We start from the raw sequence: 13,857 nt of genomic DNA, 5'->3' as shown, positions 1-13,857 counted from the left end.
AGGAAAAATTCTAAACCCATGATAAATTCGTAAGAATAGTTGAACATAATAGTCACATTTATAATGGTAAATTATAACTGAAGTGGAGAAGCCCAATTACTGGAAGAGTGTTGCGAGGATAATATAATGAGCGTCTTTAGAAACGTAATTAGTGGGCGGCACAGTAAAAAAACTGAGTGAGAACGCAAACAATAAGGAAAATTGTTTGGGATATTTGAGTATTATCGATTTTGATCAACTAACTACCCAATTCTAAATGAGGGGTGATATAATTGATCCAATTGGACCAAAGACTGGTAATTGTCTGTCTTTAACACGACCTACACTTCAGACTTGTAGCTTGGATGAAGTGCGAATCGAATAGTAATACTGTTCTAAGTTTGATATCTAATTTGCCTCTCTAAAATATGTAGTTTTTCGCTCTTATTATCTTTTAAGGTTTCCTTATATATTATTGCATGAATCTAATTTAAAGGATAATAAGGATAGGAGATCCGATGCTTTTTTTAGAATCTCATTGATTGGTTCTCTTTTGCATTTTGTTTGAATAGGATGCTGGTAAATTCATTGCCATTTTCTTCTAACTGTCAAACTGCCTTATGTGCTCTCCCATCTGTAAGTCACTTCTTAGAAGTTATTTCTTCAGTTTAAAAGTATGTACTATCCGGAAATGGCAATGTTCCTTTTACTATAAAAAGGTGTTTATTATTGTATTATTCACTTGTTGAATGTTATGAGCACATTGCTATGAAAGGTGATTCTTATTTAATAGTTAGATTTTACCTCTTCTTTCCTTGTAATGCTTGTTCAACATAAGTTCAGGTTCTCTTCATATTTCAACCAAAATTTGGTGATCGATCAAATATAACATTTAGCATTTATAGTCTTCTATGTCCTGATGAATTACATTTGGAAGTATAAAGTTGAGTTGGTTCTTTAATTGAATTTTTGCACTTTGCCTTTCAGGCTATTGTTTCAACTTCAACAAATTTGATTCTAGTTCAATGGAATCCATCATACAGAATTACATCGCAGATCAAATTTCCCTCAAAGGAAAGATGTCTTTGCTCTGAGTTATCAGTTAGAACATACAAACTACTAGCAACTAATCAAGCACAGACCACCATAGAAGAAGATAAGGATAGTAATCTGTGGGAAGAAAGTAAACAATCACTCTATGCGTTCAATTTCACCACAGAAGAAGCCGATCGGATACTCAAGAAAGCTTTTGGCTGGATTCATTCACCTTATTGGGGCGAAGAACGAAGAAAAGAAACTCCTAAATTAGATTCAATAAAAGAGATGTTGGATTACTTGAAGAGTTTAAGCCTTTCTGATGATGATCTCCACAAGATACTGAAGAAGTTTCCTGAGGTGCTGGGCTGTTGTCTTAATGAAGAGTTGAAGGTCAATGTTCAGACATTAGAAAGGGAATGGGGAATCAAAGGAAAAACACTTAGAAATCTTCTTCTTCGCAATCCTAAGGTGTTAGGATATAATGTGGACTGCAAAGGTGATTGCATGGCTAAATGTACTAGATGTTGGGTTCGGTTTTAGTAAATTTATCTGCAGATTGTGTAGAAGATATTAGTTCTTACATCAAAAGGTCTCAGATTAGCTGGTCAGTAAAGCAGATTTTATTCATAATGTAAGTTCATATTATAGAAAGGTTCTATATTATCGTTTCTTTTGTATGAGTATAACTTAAAAGAGTGGAAATTCATGTTAGTTTTGAGTAAATATGATGCAAATCTGGAAGTCCATATTCATCAGAAATACAACTAGTGATAATATTATTTTATTTTTCGCTATTTCTTTTATTTTTCTATTTTATTTTGATAATTCATATAATAGATGGTTCTCTTGAGGAGTTGTCTTCTCTAAAATCTGTGTTGGTTTATATGATTTTCATGTTGGTTTGAGTTTTGAATGGCCGGTTTAAAAATGAATTTTCTCTGAAGCATCCAACTGGAAGAGTTTCTATGGGATTGGACGCCTCATCTCTTGAGATGTTTTTGTTGGGATTCTGTTATTTTCTGCTGGTCTTCTTTCTCCTGCTTATTTTGTTTGTGGCCAAAATGTTTCTTCTGCTCGGCTCAATTCCCTGGACTTGGATATTACTGTCAGACAAAGTTCTCTTGTTCCTTTCAGAGAAGTTTGCTTTTTTCTGGTGTTTCTCTGATGGTGGTTTCTTTCATCTATTTGGAGCTATTGTTTGTTTAGATGTTTTCTCTTTGGGAGGTGTTCAGATGAGGGATATACTCAGTTGTTTTCATGTATGGCCATGAATCCAATTAACTTTAGAAATCTTTCTGCTTCCTTCGACACTTTGGCAGTTTCTTTTTTGTAGGGAAATGATGAATGTCATTGCACCCATATGGCCTTTCATTCTCTTGGACGATCTACGGGCAATCAGGTGATGCTTTTCAATCATTATTGATAAAATTCTATATTATGTTTAATTAAAATTTTGCTCATTCTGAATCTTGTTTTTGAAGCTTTTGCCTTTATTCTTCATTTTCTTTTTGAGTCTAGCACGTTTTGTTTGCAGCTCAATTTTTCTTTGGATCACTAGATGTTGAGTAGCAAGTTTATCGTACTTTTCATGTAATTTTTTTTTCTTAATCAATGATTTTGGGCTCTTCCCTAATTAAAAAAAAAAAATTGCAGTATATAGCAAAACCAATCAATGATTTAAGGTAGCCCAATCAAACCATATATCTTATCAAAGTCTCCAAAATTTATAATAACCAAAAAGATACAACTTGTAAATACATCACCACAATGCACTGCAGGCAACCCTGAGCAAACTCAAAACTTGCAAGAATCTACTGAACTGGTAACATACAATGGTTAGTCATCATTCCTCTTTATTTTTGTGTGAACGGCCAGAAAGTGGCAATTCCCCTTTCTATGCAACTTTTCATTCATTTCTCATATGTTATAAATAAAGAGCAACAACAATGAAAAAATATAATCTTTAATCCATGTAGTACTTACTCTTCGTTAGAGTTCCTTTCCAATATTTTGTAAGCAAAACATCAAATAAGAATTTTTGCCCATCATATAGATCTTTTTTAATCATCTGCATAGCAAAGGGAAACCCAAAAAATATGTGTATGAAATTTTTTTTATTATAACAAACTAAGCATAATCTCTTAATAATAATGTCGTAATGAATGTGATTGTCTATAGTTTTGAGGCCAGCAATACAAGTCATTTAAGTTTAGAGTGAGAATATAATAGAATTACCTTAAACCAATGAGATTTGAATAGAGTATTAGGTAAATCATCAAAAAAAGCTTTTTTGGCTTTATTAAAGGTAAACTAATCTTTTCCATTTCATATAAGGTTATTCACTACTCCATTATAGAAAGCCCTCAAGCAAAGAAATCATCAAGTTGACGAGAGTTTAAGATGAATTTTAGATAAAACACAGGCCATTCAATAATATTTCATTAAATGTAGCATCAATGGTAGAATAAAAAAATGGTGAATGTTACACCTAAAAATTTTTCTTAGAGAATTCCCATTTAATCAAAGATCATAGAAGAGAAAAATAGAGCTTTCATCATCATTAAAAAAAAAAGTAAATTCAATGTGCATATGAGGGTCAGTTGATCTCAATTTCTCCCACAAGTGAGCACCCTACCAATAATTGTAGAGCCAAGAGAGAAAGATTGGACCTAGAGGAGAGTTACAGAGAAATCATAGCAAAAAGAAGAAGTAGAATGGTATATGTAAAGCTATTAATTATTTTTTTTTTGCATCTCACACTATATGGAACAATATACAGATTATATAGAATGTAGCCAATTGTTATGTTATAGCCACAATAATGCTTGACTGACGATGATTGTTATTGGGTTATGCTCGAATGGCTGAGATTACACAGTAGTGAGGATGGTAACTCCATTCATCTTTTCATCATTTGGGTAGTTACTACTTACTACCTTCCTATAAGCTAAGTAAATCAAAACAAATGGTTAACTTCTCTCTGATCTTGCAAAGCATTCAATGGATATCGACTTCATAAGAAGCCAGCTGGTTGGTCATGTGAGTGGTTGTGTTGAACTTTGATCTCCTTAGAGTGAATGTATTGGTGAATGAAGTGAAAATTAATTTCAATGTATTTTTTAGCTTGAAATATGGGACTATTGGTGACAGACATGATGGATATGTTTCAATAGTGAATGAATGTTGGCTCAGTGAGAGCGATAAAAGTTCTAAATGAGGCGTCATAGCCAAATAATATTGGTAGTTGCCCATGTTAGAGTGTGATACTAGGTCTGATTGGAGGATCTTGCCACTCTGGGTTGCTTCTTTTTAGTCCAAGAAATTAGAGTGTTTCTTAGGTAGGAACTAAAACCTAAGATGGATTTGCAGTATATAGAATCAGTTGACTGCATCTATATAGCTATGAAGACTCGATGGATCTCTTTATATAGGTAAGCCAAACTCAATGGTACCATTTACTTAACTTAGAAGTCACTTAAGTTCTTGATTATGATACTCATAGGGTTCATCCATATGCTGACAGAGTTAATTGATAATGTAGGCTACTTCTGGGCAACTAATTGTCAACTATAGGAGCGCGTGAGTGAGCTTCCAAAATTTTTTTGGTCCAAAGGGCTAAGTCAGTGTTGTAGGCTTCTATCATGTTTGCAACTGAGGATGGAAATGGAGATGCAATATGTCTAGTTTACTTCCTGTAAAAAATCTATTGCATATTGAGATTGACATAGAAATTACCCTTGGTATTTTCGGATGACTTGAATACCCGAAAAGTAGGAGGAGATCGAGCCGAGATTTTTCATGTTGAAGCACTATTCTAGGTCATGAAACAATTTTTGTGTGGTAGTTGGGTCATTTCAAATCACGAAGACATCATCAACATAAATTAAAAAAAAAATTATACCATTTTGCTTGTATAGTAAGAGAGAAGGATTTGCTTGATTGAAGTGGAAACTGTAGTGGATAAAATATATGGGGGAATGTCCCTATGCATTGAAGTGAAGTAGTTTAGAGGTTTAAAAAGTGAATGGTAGATAAAGTAAATGAAATACAATGAGCCTTAGCTTCATTACATGCTTTGCAAAAAGAAAATTAAGACGGAATACATAACATTTTGTTGCGTGTAGAAAAGGTTGCAATGATAGAGGATGTGGATGTTCGAGTTATTGATGCTGAAGATTAGAGTGTTGTGTGCAAAAGCCAAAGCAACTAGGGATGATGAAGCTCTTCCTTTACAAAGCGGATGGAGACCTCTCCGAAACATACCTTGAAGGAGGATGATATTTTTCGCTAGATTATTTATGTGAAAATTTAACGCCATCAAAAGAAAAAGAGTAAATGTTACGGAGATAAGATTGTGAGAGATTTTTGGGACGTGAAAGAGTTTAGACAAATAAAGCTTATTGATAGGAGTTGGTAGCAAATCTTGGTCAGAATGGGGAAGTGGTAGAGAGGTACCGTTGCCAACAAGGATGTTGCATGGTCCAATGCAGTGAGTTGCTTGCTACAGATGCTCAACATTAGATGTTAAGTGAGCAGTGGAACTTGAATCAAGGTACTATTTAGAGTTATTGGGTTGCAATGTTGTGACCAATGCCCATTGGGATGGCATAGGAGTGGCTGGTGTGAAGGTTGGGTTCAGTTTATGTCATCATTTAAAAGGTCTTATTTAGCACAGACTTGGCAAAATATGGTGTTAAGCATGATTTTCCTTGCTCATTTGAGTAATATAGAAATCCTTTGCTTCATCATACCCCCTTATGCCATATGAGAAAGAAGACCTTCAATATCTGTTTGTGGTAAGGTCCACGGTGTAATCTGCTGTGCACACTCTTTTGTATTATCAATTGCAGAATGAATCTCTTCACTTCATAAGAGAGAGAAGAAGTCATTTAGGCTTATGGGATGAAGAGTGGTGTGGACAGCATTCTTTAAGGCATGATATGAAATGAGTAGGTTGTTGAGGATATGAAACATGATGTCATCATCATCATCTAGGAATGCTTCAGGTACAACAATGTTGTCAACTAGAGCTTGACATCAGATATGTATTTTATCATGGTCCTATTGTTGTTTGCAAAGTGATGAAGCTAATTCTTGAGTTGTATCACATGTGACCAATTGTTTGAGGATTGGGCAAAATTGGAAGAGTTGTTATAGAGTAGATGGTGTTTGAGAGATTACGATCTATAAGTTTTCATGTGTTATACAAAGGATTGGATAGGGATTGGCCAACTGCATGAGTGAGAAATCTCCTTGGGCACTTGTTTGACCCATGGAGAAAACCATTAAAACCATCTGGGACAGTTTTTTATTTGGAGATATACATAGAGGGTAATTATCATTTGAGAGCTATATGTTAACTTTTTCTTCAAGATTTTCCATCAGAAATGTTAAGAAGACATATAAAATAGCTCCTGATGTTAAGAGTTGTCGTATCTTCATGGATGAAAGAAGTAGGGGTTGCCCATTTTGATGAGACTATGCAGCGGGCTGTAGTAGAGAATGCTTTGATACCATGTAAAAACTAAGAGAGAGATAATGATTTAACCTTTGTTGAATTTTCTAATGAAGGTTTCCCAGTACAAATCAAATTGAAAGAAGTTTTACTTCTAAAGAATATATTAATGATGAATGCCTTCAAAGAATCCTAATGTTTAAAAGATCATTTATCTAGTTAATTAAACGTGCATAATTCATCATAATTGATCTCTAAGCCATTTAGATTAATTTTATTTAAAAAATAATATTTGTTCTTATAGAATTATATCATATTTGCGTGAATTGTCTATTTTTTATTTACTGTATCATCTCATCTTTTAAGAATTAGTTATAAGTCTTCATTAGTATCCCTTAAGATAGATATTAGTATTTTAATATTTTCATTACTTATATCATATTAGCCATTTTTATAATCTAACATACTGAAATGAATATATTCATCAAAAATCGACTATTAATTATAAAAATTATAATTTTATTAATGCAAATATAAATTCATATTAGACAATAAAGTAATGGTATGTTGAAACCTTTAAAACTTTACTAGATGGTACTTCAAAAAATTAAATAATTAGAATACAAGATCATATAAAATCATTAAACCAATTGAAAATTATAGGTCAACAAGCTCTCTTTCTTTCTCATATCTCCTCTAATCTCTCTTTTGCCACATATTAATAAATTGATATCAAATTACACAAATTGCAATGTGATATCTTGACCAGTTAGGTACTACTAATTATATCAAAGTTGTTAAACATGTACAGTAATGATTTACCATCATTTATACTTGCACTATGTTCCTTTAATTGAGGCACCCTGCATTCATGCAAGTGAACATTTCTTATTTGAAGTTAAAAAAAAATTTTGTGAACTTAACCTGTAACTAAGATTATAAAAAATCTCAAGCAACTCATTATGAGTAACCTCTCAAACAATTTAGTTAAGTATAACAAAGTGTCACCCATAAACTCTTTCATAATTTAAACAACCATCACTATCATCAGTCATCACTAATGGTGAAATTAGAGGATCGCCTTTCACTTCTAATTAATAAGGCTTTAGCAACGCTTTTTTCAACTATTGCGGCAATTAAAGCGCTACTAAATTTTTTGCAACAAATTTCCAACAGCAACAAATCAAGTATATTTAAATTGGTTGGAAAAGACTTTGGCAATGGTTTTCACTTGTAGTAGTTAAAACCACTGTTATAGGTTAGAATTGCAACGGTTAAAAACGCTACAATTATGTAATATAGTAGCGGTTTTAACCGCTTCTTTGTTATAGTATAATAGCGGTTAAAACCATTATTCATCTTTATCATTGTAAAAATTCAAAATCATTGCAGAAATTCAAAACTTTGATTTGGCATGATTTAAATTGCAAACTTGCATAATTGTTTGGTTGTGATTTCTTCTTGATTTATTTAATCTATTGTTATTTCCCAATAATTAGTTTAATAACCTTGCAGTAAGTAGGACCAATCTAATTTAATGATTATGAGAAGACCATCAAATTAAACTATTTTAACAATTTGCAAACCGTCGCTATCAACTGCTGTGAAAAAGGCATTTTTTATAGTTTTTGCTCTCTTATAGGATTCATTTGAGACGACTTTCTTATTGCTTCTTAAAACAATTTTTTAGTATAAAAATTAAAATTTTTGTACATAAAACCTGCTTTAAGAAGTTAAAAGAAAGTCATTCCAAACAAAGCCTTGAACTTTCATATCTTTAAGCCTATGAAAATTGGTTTTAAATGAGCTTTCTTATCCATTGATGATTGGATGCAACTAAAGAACATATTAAATAAACAGCAACAGATACAGCAGCATGAAAAGCCTGATGCGGAGAACATCAGCGTCCAGAGAGACTTGCACGCAATTAGGCACACATTAATTGCCCGCGCCTGGCTTTGTCCATTACTGCTACTCTATAAGAAGAAGGCCATTAGGCATTTCTATCTAAACCTTTGCTCTTTCAGCTTCTCTCACTGTCTCTACAACTTTCCAATGGCCAGAGCAAGGTTAATGATCATGGTAGTTTTCTTGCTTCTGCTGCTTGAGGTGAGATATATAATTGCTCCATTTAAGCAATCGTTCTCTTCATAAAAATAAAAAACTCGCAAAATTTCAGCACTATTTTGATAGACCTTTCTTAAAGGTCTACATCAGATTATTCAGTATGTTATATACATAGTAGATGAATTATAATTATTTTTTCTCTTGCATTAATGCTTGTTTTCTGATGTCAATGGCTGCAGATGGAAATGTTTACAGGATCATTGACGACAGGAGTGGAGGCAATAGGTAAGCTCATGTAGAACGGTAATGAAGAATTTTTAAATTATGAGTTAGTGGATCTCAGTCTATTGAATTATAATTATTACATATCAAAGATTCAAATGAACTATTATATATATATATAATTTATTTAATCATAAAATAAAAATAATAATAAAACAATAAGAGCAGTATATGGAAGGAACTTTTATTACGTTCGGTTCAAGGACGTAGAGGAACGTCCGGTCGGAGGCAATTTCCCGTCCAAAAACTAGGTATTTGCTCGGTACAACTAGGTATTATTTGATAATAATGAAGAATACCGTTCTCTGAAGACCAATACCGAGTTATACCAGCTGTACCGAGAAATACCGAGTTGTACCGAGTTTTCTGAGAAAAACTACGGTAAACTTTGGTATAAGCTCTGGTATTGTGCTCGGGTAAAGCCGCATAAACTTCGGTATTGGTTTCAATTGATAGTATTCTTCGTGTATTGTTTGGTATGCTCGGTACAAACTCGTTTTTGGCAGGGAATTTGCCTCCGACCGGATGTTCTCTACGTCCGTCGGGAGACGTAATATTGTTCTATATGGAAGAGTAGCAAAAATAAAATAAATACTTTTTTTGTATATTGATCTGTTTAATTCATAGTTAATCTGTTGATGTTTTGCTGATGATACAGATTGCCCATCAAACTGTGCGAGGCGATGCAGCAAAGCAAGACATAATGTGTGCAATAGAGCCTGCCTTGCGTGTGCCACCATTGTAATTGTGTGCCACCTGGAACTTCTGGCAATAAGGAAGTATGCCCCTGCTATGCTAACTTGAAGAACCGTAAGGGCCGCCCTAAGTGCCCTTGATTAGTTGCTTCAACTATATGAGCCACTATTCATACAATAATATTATATATATATATATATATATATAAAGGTTTCATGTAATGAGTATTTGATATATTTTATGCGTTGTCAATTAGTAATGCAATAGCTCATTTTTCTCATTTAGGACCTGGCAAGGATGATGCATGTGTGTGTATAAAAACAATTTAGTAAGGGGGAAAAATTATTTATCTAATATGTTAAATATTTAAATTTTTATATTTATTTGTATAACAAATAAATCTGTCATTAAAAAAATATTATTAATATTAAATTTTTAACTAAGTATATATTTTTCATGAATATATTTTTATGTGATTTATATATTGATTTAGTATATAAGTACATATAAATGTATAGATGTAAAATATGTAAATTTATAAAAATTTTATGGTAGATTTGTAATTCCCCAAATAAATAAAATTTCACTGGTATATAACTAATCTAAGGAATGTTTAATAATGTTTTAAAAAAGTAGTTTTAAATACTGTTTTTTGGCTAGCTCCATTATGGTTTTATTTAAGCATACCTTAATTTCTATTTTTTTATGGAGACCAATGGGACAAATGAGAAAATTGATTTTGAGTCTATAATCTAGCTCGCTAAGTTACTTCAATTCTGCTCTAAAGACAGGGAAATTTTATTTCTGTATGCACAAAAAGTATCCACTATCCATTAGGATATCATCTTTATTATTATTATTATTATTATTATGGAAAACTTAATGTTTATTTCATTGGAAGCATGGCACCAAGCATTGGCTTTAGAGTAGCTTTTTTGTTTTGTTTTTATTAGTTGTTTTACTTTGTTTTGATAGTTCTGCAATTAAGAATGTCAATTATGATGGTTGAGAGAGTGATCTATTATATTTCATTGCTTTAAGTTTAATTACTTCATATGATTTGGCATGATTTCAATCTTTATTCAATAATTTAGATTAATTTTTATAATGATAGTTTTATTTGGAAAAATATGACATTCGTTATGATAGAGATATCAGTATATGACACGACATGAAAATCCAACCCAAATGTAGAACTGTTATGAAAATTTTGTATTCAAGTCGACCCATTTAATACACGGGTTGGGTGAAGGTTTGATTTCTTGAGTCATTTCATTATCAGACTGGGTTTGGGTCATCCCGCCAAATTGAAAATGGCCTAGATTTGACTCGTAAATTGTGAATTGAAAATTTTTATATGTATATAAAAATGTTATATAATAATTAAAGTTCATATTAATGAAATTTTGATGGTAATATAACAAAAAAAAATCAAATAAATATGTTTGACTCTTCAAATGACGCATCATGCGTCAATTTTCGCCCTGTTTAGCGTATTTTTGCGTATAGGGGTCAATAGAAGTGAGAACTTTGTTAGCATAAGTGAGAACTCTGTCAACAGTTTTGGTTCTCTGGCTTTCGCTTGGGGCTCGTCGTCTCATTTTGCTCTGCATGTTACTCAGGGAAGTGTTTTAATCCTTTGTCTCTAGTGCTTTTTCTTTGTTAGTTGGCCTGGGCTGACTAGTTTTCTTCTTCTCCTTGGCTTTTAAATTTATCATTGTATTCTTTAAGAGCTTCAACTAATAGCTCTACTGAGATGATCGAACCAGGTTTTTTAGCAGGTAAAAATCATTCTCAATTTTTTAAGGAAGTTTTATCGGATTCCTCAGTTGCTTTCCCCGAGCTTAAACCTACAAATCATTGTGTCATTATGGATTGATTGCTCTTTGGATCTCCAAGGAAGAGGTTAAATCCCTTGCTGCTCCTTTTGAGTTTGCATTGGTTGGGAAGTTTGCACTTCGGTATCCTAAGTTGGATACCATCCATAATTTTTTTTCAATGTTAAGCTTTGTGGTGAGATCTCAGTTATCTTGTTCGATCCTCATCACATACTATCAAACTGTCAAAGGAATTGGATTATAGCCGTGTTTTTTCTCATAAAACTTACTATATTAGTAAATGTTTGATGAAACTTATTATATGGCCTCCTCTCTTTGACATTTTTGAGGAATTTCCCTTCATCCCCATTTGGATTTCTTTTTCGAATTTACGAGCTCATTTTTTTCTCATCGAATTTTATATGATTTGGGTTCCTTATTTGGTCATCCGCTTCAAACGGACAATGCCATGGCTAATGTGACTAGACAATTTGTTGCTTGTATTCTTGCGGAAATGGATATCTCAAAAAAATATCGTAATTTTATGTGGCTTGGCCCTAATAAATATGTTATATTTAGAAGGTTGTGATGGAAGATCTCCCATCCTTCTGTGATCACTACAAATCGCTAGATCACAGTAAGAATGAGTGCTATATACTTTACTCTTACTTGAGGAAAAAATCTATTATTAACTCCATACCTTCGGGGATTGATCCTAATGGGATTGCCTTTATAGCACCTTTTTCAAGGGTTCATGATTTAAATAATGTCTCTCTTATTGAGCAAAATATTGGTGTTAAAGAGTTTGCGGAGAATATTCCTATTGTTTTTTATGGCAACATTGATCTTCATGGGAAAGAGGTTACTAATGCTCCTTCACCTATTTCTAATTATTGTCTTGCTATAAGGGTTACTGATAATGAAGTTGTTCCTATTTTGGTTCCAATGATTTCTTCTTCTAAACTTCAATTACCTGATAATGACCCTTTGGGTCAAATTGAGGGGGCAAGCCCTATTTCTCATTGGATGTCAAATTTGGAAGAAGGTGAAATTAATTCCTCTAAGGCTTTTCATCCCAATCACTCATTTAAAGATTTAAAATTCAATACTTCACATGAACTTCTAAGAGAAAATACAAAAAAAAAATATGACATTTTATCTTATGATACAAGAGTCACTAGATCAAAAGTTGCTAAAAATATTATTTTTTTTATGATTAACTTTACCATTTGGAATATGGCAAAATAGTTACATGTTCTCATTTAAGAAATCTTTGTGTGATCAATACAATTTCTCTTTTAGCTCTGCTTGAGACTGTGGTTGATGCTTCTAAGCTTTTATTATGTCAAAGGTAATTGGGTTTTGACTTCTTTTATGTTAATAATAATGATAAATTTTGATTATTTAGGAATGAGTCTATTAATTTTTCTATTATTGGAGATTTTAGCAAGCTTTTGCATTGTAAGTTGTCTATTTATAATGTCATTGTTATAGGTTTAATAGTGTATGCTAGTTATTCTAAAGCTGATAGGCTTCCTTTATGGAAGAAGTTGCATGATTTGGTTAATTCCTAATATGACTTTTGATTTATTGGTGATGAATTTAACATCATTTCAATATCTCTGAAAGACAAGGAGATGCCCCTCCTAATTTGGTCATTATAGATGATTTTAATAATATGATTGTTGCATCCAGGAGTATTCACGGTGATAGATAAATATAAAATTTAACGTCTTAGCATTGTACAAAAATCCGGCACATAATTAGATAAGAGAGATGGTGCATCATTTATGAGACACCAAAATTTTTATGTGGAAACCCGTGAATATGGGGAAAAACAACAGGGCCTAGCCCTGTTTGAATGAATCCACTATTATTGCAGTTGATTACAAATGAGGCCCTTCATTGGGGGAAGGCCTTAGCTTGATGTACATCTTATTGAGTACATTACATAATGTGAATACAAGGAATCACTATTAACGTGTTCGTTTGGTCGGAAGGATCGTAGTTGATGGGCGACGTAAGTCAGAATGATCATAGTCGGCGGGCGATGGAGGTCGGAAGGACTGTAGTCGGTGGGCGAAGTAAGTCAGAAAGACCATAGTAGGCAGGTGACAGAGGTCAGAAGGACTATAGTAGGTGGGCGACGTAAGTTAGAAGGACCGTAGTTGGTGGGTGATAGATGCCGGAAGGATTGTAGTTGGTGGGCGACGTAAGTCAGAAGGACCGTAGTCAGCGGGCGACAGAGGTTAAAAAGATGGCATCAGCTAGAAATCCAGCAATGGATAGAAATCTAGCATCAGATAGATGTCCGGCAAAAGTACGACAACAGGCAGAAGTCTGACGTTTGATAGAAACTTGGCAACGAGTGGAGGCCTGGCGTCAGGTAGAAATTTGACCTCAGTTGGTAGCCAAGGAGAACTCCAGCATTAGATGGTATTCAGGCAGAACTCTGATGTCACTTGGAGTTTGGGTGAAACTCCAACGTCACTTGGAGGTTGGGCGGAATTCGGTGTCACTTGG

At 33.2% G+C, this 13,857-nt stretch overlaps 2 protein-coding genes across 2 annotated transcripts in view; both read left to right on the top strand.

The window, feature by feature from the left end:
- The window catches only part of LOC110108288, a 27,314-nt gene extending 25,538 nt beyond the window's left edge, over positions 1–1,776 (top strand). The window contains exons 4-5 of the mRNA XM_028701352.1: positions 552–615; positions 967–1,776. Coding sequence (XP_028557185.1) covers positions 552–615; positions 967–1,557 — 655 coding nt within the window. The 3' untranslated portion in view covers positions 1,558–1,776. The remainder of the gene's footprint in view (positions 1–551; positions 616–966) is intronic.
- A 6,526-nt stretch (positions 1,777–8,302) lies between these two features.
- LOC110108287 lies at positions 8,303–9,683 on the top strand. Its single transcript, XM_028701349.1, has 3 exons — positions 8,303–8,581; positions 8,779–8,824; positions 9,480–9,683. The coding sequence occupies exons 1-3, from the start codon at positions 8,303–8,305 to the stop codon at positions 9,623–9,625; spliced, it is 471 nt and encodes a 156-aa protein (XP_028557182.1). The 3' UTR covers positions 9,626–9,683.
- Positions 9,684–13,857: the final 4,174 nt, after the last annotated feature.

The sequence above is a fragment of the Dendrobium catenatum genome, unplaced genomic scaffold, assembly GCF_001605985.2.
Source record: "Dendrobium catenatum unplaced genomic scaffold, ASM160598v2 fragScaff_scaffold_156, whole genome shotgun sequence".
Lineage (NCBI taxonomy): Eukaryota > Viridiplantae > Streptophyta > Magnoliopsida > Asparagales > Orchidaceae > Dendrobium > Dendrobium catenatum.
This window is presented reverse-complemented; position numbering and strand designations above follow the sequence as displayed.

Excerpts from the sequence above, each read along its gene's own strand:
- LOC110108287 (XM_028701349.1), top strand. The coding sequence starts at position 8,303 with ATGCAACTAAAGAACATATTAAATAAACAGCAACAGATACAGCAGCAT. Across the intron at positions 8,582-8,778 it reads TCTTGCTTCTGCTGCTTGAG|ATGGAAATGTTTACAGGATC; the intron begins GTGAGATATATA and ends CAATGGCTGCAG. Across the intron at positions 8,825-9,479 it reads GACAGGAGTGGAGGCAATAG|ATTGCCCATCAAACTGTGCG; the intron begins GTAAGCTCATGT and ends CTGATGATACAG.